The sequence below is a fragment of the Rosa chinensis genome, chromosome 4, assembly GCF_002994745.2.
Source record: "Rosa chinensis cultivar Old Blush chromosome 4, RchiOBHm-V2, whole genome shotgun sequence".
In the NCBI taxonomy this organism is placed as follows: Eukaryota; Viridiplantae; Streptophyta; class Magnoliopsida; order Rosales; family Rosaceae; genus Rosa; species Rosa chinensis.
The window spans coordinates 2,775,199-2,781,198 of NC_037091.1; the positions used below are offsets into that span (position 1 = coordinate 2,775,199).

General features: G+C 39.6%; 1 protein-coding gene across 1 annotated transcript; it reads right to left on the bottom strand.

The window, feature by feature from the left end:
- Positions 1–3,310: 3,310 nt before the first annotated feature.
- LOC112196315 (protein IQ-DOMAIN 14) lies at positions 3,311–5,742 on the bottom strand. Its single transcript, XM_024336632.2, has 4 exons — positions 5,058–5,742; positions 4,702–4,938; positions 3,761–4,474; positions 3,311–3,655 (listed from the first exon to the last, which is right to left on the bottom strand). The coding sequence occupies exons 1-4, from the start codon at positions 5,535–5,537 to the stop codon at positions 3,635–3,637; spliced, it is 1,452 nt and encodes a 483-aa protein (XP_024192400.1). The 5' UTR covers positions 5,538–5,742; the 3' UTR covers positions 3,311–3,634.
- Positions 5,743–6,000: the final 258 nt, after the last annotated feature.

Sequence of the window (6,000 nt, forward strand, 5' to 3'; positions counted from 1 at the left end):
AGTCTCTCAAAGAAAACATGGCAATCATGACTCTTCATGCCAGAAATACTGCGTCGTTTAGCATTGATCCAACGAGATACATTTGAACAATATCCATCAGGAACTTTCAAGTTCAGTAACCATTCACATATAGCTTTGATATCAACAACTGACAATTCAAAAGGTGCCGGATCATAAACTAGTTTGCCATCCTCCTCTCTAGGCTAGTAAGCTTTCCTTATATCCATAGCTTGGAGATCAAGACGAGCATTTAAAGAATCTTTTGTTTTACCATCAATGTTCATTATTGTGTCAACCACGTTATCGAAAATATTTTTTTCGATATGCATCGCATCCAAATTATGGCGCAACAATAGTGTCTTCCAGTAAGGCAATTGGAAAAATATACTACTCTTTTTCCAATTGTGAGTCATTCCAAATCCAGGGATAATTTAGGTTTTCTTATTCTTTCCATGTGAAAATGTCTTCAAACCCTGAAGTTCATCTACAATTTCCTCACCAGATTGTCTTCTTGGTGCACATTTCTCTTCCCTTGTATTATCAAAAGGTTCCCGTTGTTTACGCCATTCATGATCTGGTGCTAAAAATTGACGGTGCCTCATATAACATTGTTTTGAGCCGTGTTGTAATCTACAACTAGAAGTCTCTGACGCACAACATGGACATGCCAATTTTCCCTGTGTACTCCAACCAGACATGTAACCATATACAAGAAAATCATTGATTGTCCACATGACCGCAGCTCTCATCTGAAAATTTTGTTTTGTAGAAATGTCATACGTTCCTGCACCATATTCCCACAAAGTGTTCAACTCATCGATCAACGGTCTCAGGTAAACATCAATATCATTGCCAGGACTCTTTGGTCCTAGTATGAGTAAAGATAAGAAGATGTAAGGCTCTTTCATGCACATCCATGGAGGAAGTTTGTATAGAAATAGCAAAACTGGCCAAGTACTATGACTAACATTCATATTTCCAAAAGGGTTGAATCCGTCAGTCGCCAAACCAAGCCTTACATTTCGATGCTCATTGCCGAATGATGGATGAATTTGATCGAAAGTTTCCCAAGCCTCCGCATCTGCTGGATGCCTTAAAACACCATCTTTCACACGGTCTTCAAAATGCCACCTCATATCTGGAGCTGTCTTAGATGACATAAATAGTCTTTGAAGTCTAGGTGTGAGTGGAAAATATCTCAAAACTTTCCACGGAATCTTTTTAACCTTTTTTCCCCTTTTTTTTTATGGTAGTGTGTTGTGTCTTCCACCTTGAAAGCTTGCATGTAGGACATTCAGATGCATCTGCGAGCTCCTTGTAATATATTACACAATCATTTTTGCAGGCGTCAATCCTCTCATAATGAAGTCCAATCTATTTTACAATCTTTTTTGCTCCATAGTTTGATGTCAGCAATTTTTCACACACTGGGAATGCATTTTTCAACAATTCCAATAACTGGTCAAATGCCTTGTTGCTCATATTACCAGTACTCTTGATGTGCATCAAGTTGACAATAAATGACAAGTTGGAATATTTCTTGCACTCAGGATACAATGGCACTTCTGATTCCTCTAACAATTTGTAAAACTTCTGCTCATCTCCATTGGGATCTTGTTGGATACATTCTTCTATTAGTTCTTGCATATCATCACATTGATCAAAATGGGCAGCCACATTACCATCACTATGATTGTGACTATTACCACTGCTACCACTATCATTAACCACCTTCTCCCATGTTTACGCCATACTGTATAGTCTTGCATAATACCCCTGTACAAAAGATGATTCTGTATTGTTGCTGGCAATTCTCTATCTTGGTTTATACAATCTCGGCATGGACAATACATTTTTCCATCGCTATCTTTGACATGCCTAGTAGCGTAATCGATGAAATTTGTGACTCCATCAAAATACCTTATATCTGACCGTTTTAACTTCATCCATGATTTATCAACTGACATCTTCTGTAGAGTAAATGAAATTTAAAAACGTCAAGTTTTGTAAATTTGTCCTTAGTGTTTGACGCAAAAACAAGTAATAACCAAGAGTCCAAATTTAATTGCAAGTCTTCAACCAAGGTTTAGAAATACGGCCCAAGGGTTCTAGCCTTAACATCAGTCTCCTTCCTCAATCTTTTGGTAACTCTTTTAAAACATGGCCAGGTAGTAGAGGAACGATTTTGGCGAGGCTCAAGGCCCACTTGCATGCACTTCTCATATCCAATCAGCCTAGACACCACCATGTCCTACTAAGGTGCGCCTACTTGAAAGAGAAAGGAGAGGGAAGCCAATGTTAAAGAAAGAGTCCTTCACCTTTTCCGTTATGGTTTGAAGCTCACAATCAAACTCTAATGCTCACAAGTATATTATATGTATATTTATAGAATTGTTGGCGCAAATAAACAAGAAATTATTTCAGTGCCCCGACTTGAATAACCACTACTATTTTATATTGCAATCTTCTACAAGGTTAATTTTGGAGCGTATTAAACTTTTAAACTTGATGAAGTAACTCTTAGTATAGGAAGTAACTTCAAAGCTGCATAGATATTGTCAGGGTGATGCATCTAGTTGCATCCAGTTTAACTACAAACAAAGCTTGGGTTGTTTTCCATAGAGTAGCATGTTGTTTTAGATGTTCTAATGGGGTATGACACTTGTTACTATCACAATTTGTCATATATTTGACGAGTTACACTTGATGATAGTTAACATGTCATTTACTCTGACAGAGGTATTTCAGATTTTGGACAAATGCGTGTGGTGTAATAACGCCCAGTCGCAGTCTCATATTCTCATAGATAGCGATATGTCGAACTTGTTATTTATGTAACAATAGATGTGATGATGCAGGGAACGACGCGTCACTGAGTATTACCAGTTCTAGTTCAATCAGGATCGTATGGCGAGGTTGACTCCACCTGTTTGATATAGTTCCAACCTGCTCTGGTCTATTTTGGCTGTTGCACAGTCAATTGGCTGGACCAGGTTGGAGTCGAGAAAAATAGAAACTGAGGAACATGGCTTGAGGAGCACTAATGTCACATTCAGAGGGCCAAGTGTTTAATAGGGTTATAAATAAGTCGTTCTCTTCACCTAAAAAATTATATGGTGAACATGATCAGATTTAGTATCAGAAAACCACATCCAAGGACTCTGCCTCAGAAGCCTGCTATTCATTTGTCACATTTCCTGAAACTGAACTGTAACGAGGTTTTGTGGTGGTCATACCATGTTAACCCTTTTTTTTTTCTTTTTTTAAGGGACAGATACCAGGTTTTATTGATTCATAGAAAAAGCAATCGTCTCAGAAAATAATGCTTGATGAATTATATAGACAGATTACAATGTAATTACATTGTCATCCGGATAAAGCTACTTATCTGAACCTGTAAGCCTCTGGAGCACATATTTAGCCTAATGGAAACATCAAATGCAAAATGGGAACTTCAATAAAATACAGTCTTGCAAAACCAGACGTAAAACCCCAAAAAAAATATAATCAAGAGGTCAGAAATTTTGGTGAGGAAGATCTTCACCATCTTAGTCCATTCCCATTGGAGCTTGCATTCTCTAATTACTCTCTGCATATTCTTTTTTACTTTGGGAAGGGATATATGCACTGTTTATTAGTACCTACTTCCATGTCCCTGCAAACAAAATACAAAGATTCAATATGATTTAGATATTTGATGACTCAGTCATAATTCAATTTCATAATCGACTACTACCATTTGAGGTTGAGTACTACTCACATTAAATGTAACAAGAGATTTGCAGTAGTTGGTATTTGTGGTGAGCACAGTACTGCTGGAGCCACACTCACTTTCCATTAGTGAAACTGAGGATCTATCCAGCTTGATATTATACCAAGGGTACTGGTAATTTTGAGCAGTGGAACCTACATGTGAAGATGACCTCTGCATCTTCACAGACCTTGGGATATGATTCCTTCCTTCCATTGATGTCCTTCGCGGTCGGCTTGGTTGTCTCTCAAATGCATCTGGAGGTCTTTGCTTTGGTGCACTCTGTGATCTGGCTTTGGCCTTTGAAGATTGTGTATTGGCCATGTAATTTGGGTACAATGGGTAGTCATAGGACAATTGTTCTGCATAATCTGGCCTCGGAAAAGCGAAAGGAACTCTTGATGGATCCGGTTTGGACATTGCAGAGTAGCACTGGGGGCTGCTTTGTGCTGTTCCGAAGGAAAAGTCCTCAAAATGGCCACTACAGGCTCCTGGACTCATCATGTCCTGAGTCAGAGCTGACGGAGCTGGTGAGACATTGCTGCAGTTGTCTGGTTTTATGTATGGTTGATGATTTGGTGCAGACTGAGTCGAAAATCTAGAGTCTGGTCGATCGGCTTGTGTGTGATTCGAGTAGCTGTTTCTGCCCTTCACATTTCCTTTTGATTCCCCAAGATCCATCTCCACAATCTTAATGTTCTCTTCCATGCCTCTATCAAATTCCTACAGTAACATAACCACATTGCAGACCAAATATTGGTGTAATGAGAAACCTGTTCACTATTTCATATGAACAAAACTATTAACAGTGAAAGAACACAGGAAGAATGTTTTGGGAATAATACTGAATCAGCACAGCTCTAAGTTTCTGACTAGTTTAACTGTTTGAGAATAACAGGATGCAGGAAAATCGAAGACTTTGGCAAAGGGTATGAAACTTAGTAACTTACATTATAAGAATGCCTGAGCCGATTGTCCTGTAAAGACCTTCTGCCGGTGGATGGCCTAGGATTAACAGTATTTCCATCTTCAACCATCCGAATCCTCTGAGCTCGAGCTCGAGCCTGTGCTGTCACCAATGCCTGCATGCACCGCAGCGTGGCTTTGGCCTGTTTTCTCACCAGGTGACCCCTTACCAATGCCTGCAACTTTACTAGTCCTTTCAATGCACACAATGCTTTTCTTGCCTGCAACAAAACCAATATAACAGTTCAAAAGACTAATCATGTGAGAGAAACGTTGTATACAAGGTTTTTTTTTTTTCCAGATTAATAAGAACATAGATTGGAATTCAATATTTCCATACCAGATAAGAACGAAATACAGATTGAATTTTGATGGCGGCCGCCTCTTCAATGGCTGCAGTTTTCTCATTGGCAGCTGCTGTCAGCCGCATGACAGCAGCTGCAGCTTGTGCAGCTGCTGCAGTTGCATCAGCAACAGCAGCTGTGGCTGCTGCCACTGCCAAGGCATGTTTTTTCTGCTCATAATTATCAGAGAAATCCAATGTTGTGTGCACAGGTGGTGGTGTGGTTGGTGATGCTTCTACAACATTTGAGTCCTTTGAAGCTGGGGATGTGGCAGATGACCTTCTGAAACTCCACCTCCTCTTCTCCTTTGGTGTTGAATTTGGAGTGGTGGGATTCTGATCGTGAGTAGTGGCAGGTGAGCAATTCTGATTAGTGGTGGTGGTGGTAGCAGTAGTTGGACATTTTTCCTTGTCCTTGTGATCTTTGTCTTTCTTTCCTGTCAAGAAGCTTCTAAGCCATTTGCCTGTCTTTCCCATTATCTGTGCCTAGTTTCTAAGCTAGATGCCACCACTGGATCATCAACAACATGGAAAGAAGAAAGCAACAAATGATAGAGTTAGAGGAGTAGATCTATTTTCTTCATAAGTTGCTTTCAGCATTATAACTGACCCTCTCAGTTAGATTACATCTTAAATTGCCAGCTAGCTAGTCCGGTCATTATTTGATCCTTCTCTGTTATTAACTTTCATATGCAACTTCCTGGACACTGATATCTAGTTGTGTCAATTTTCCAAGTTAGGCATAGATTCGTTGCCTTATTAACTTTAGACTTTCAGCTACCATTTTTGCCCTTCTGGTACTCGTTATTCTGATGCAGGCCTCAAGGGTGGTTTGGTAAACCATGTGAGTTGGGTTTAACATGGAATCTGGTGGATCAGAAAGCATGTGGAAATGGGTCAAGAACAGGCAGCACTAGTGTAGAATACGCATTTTAAAGGG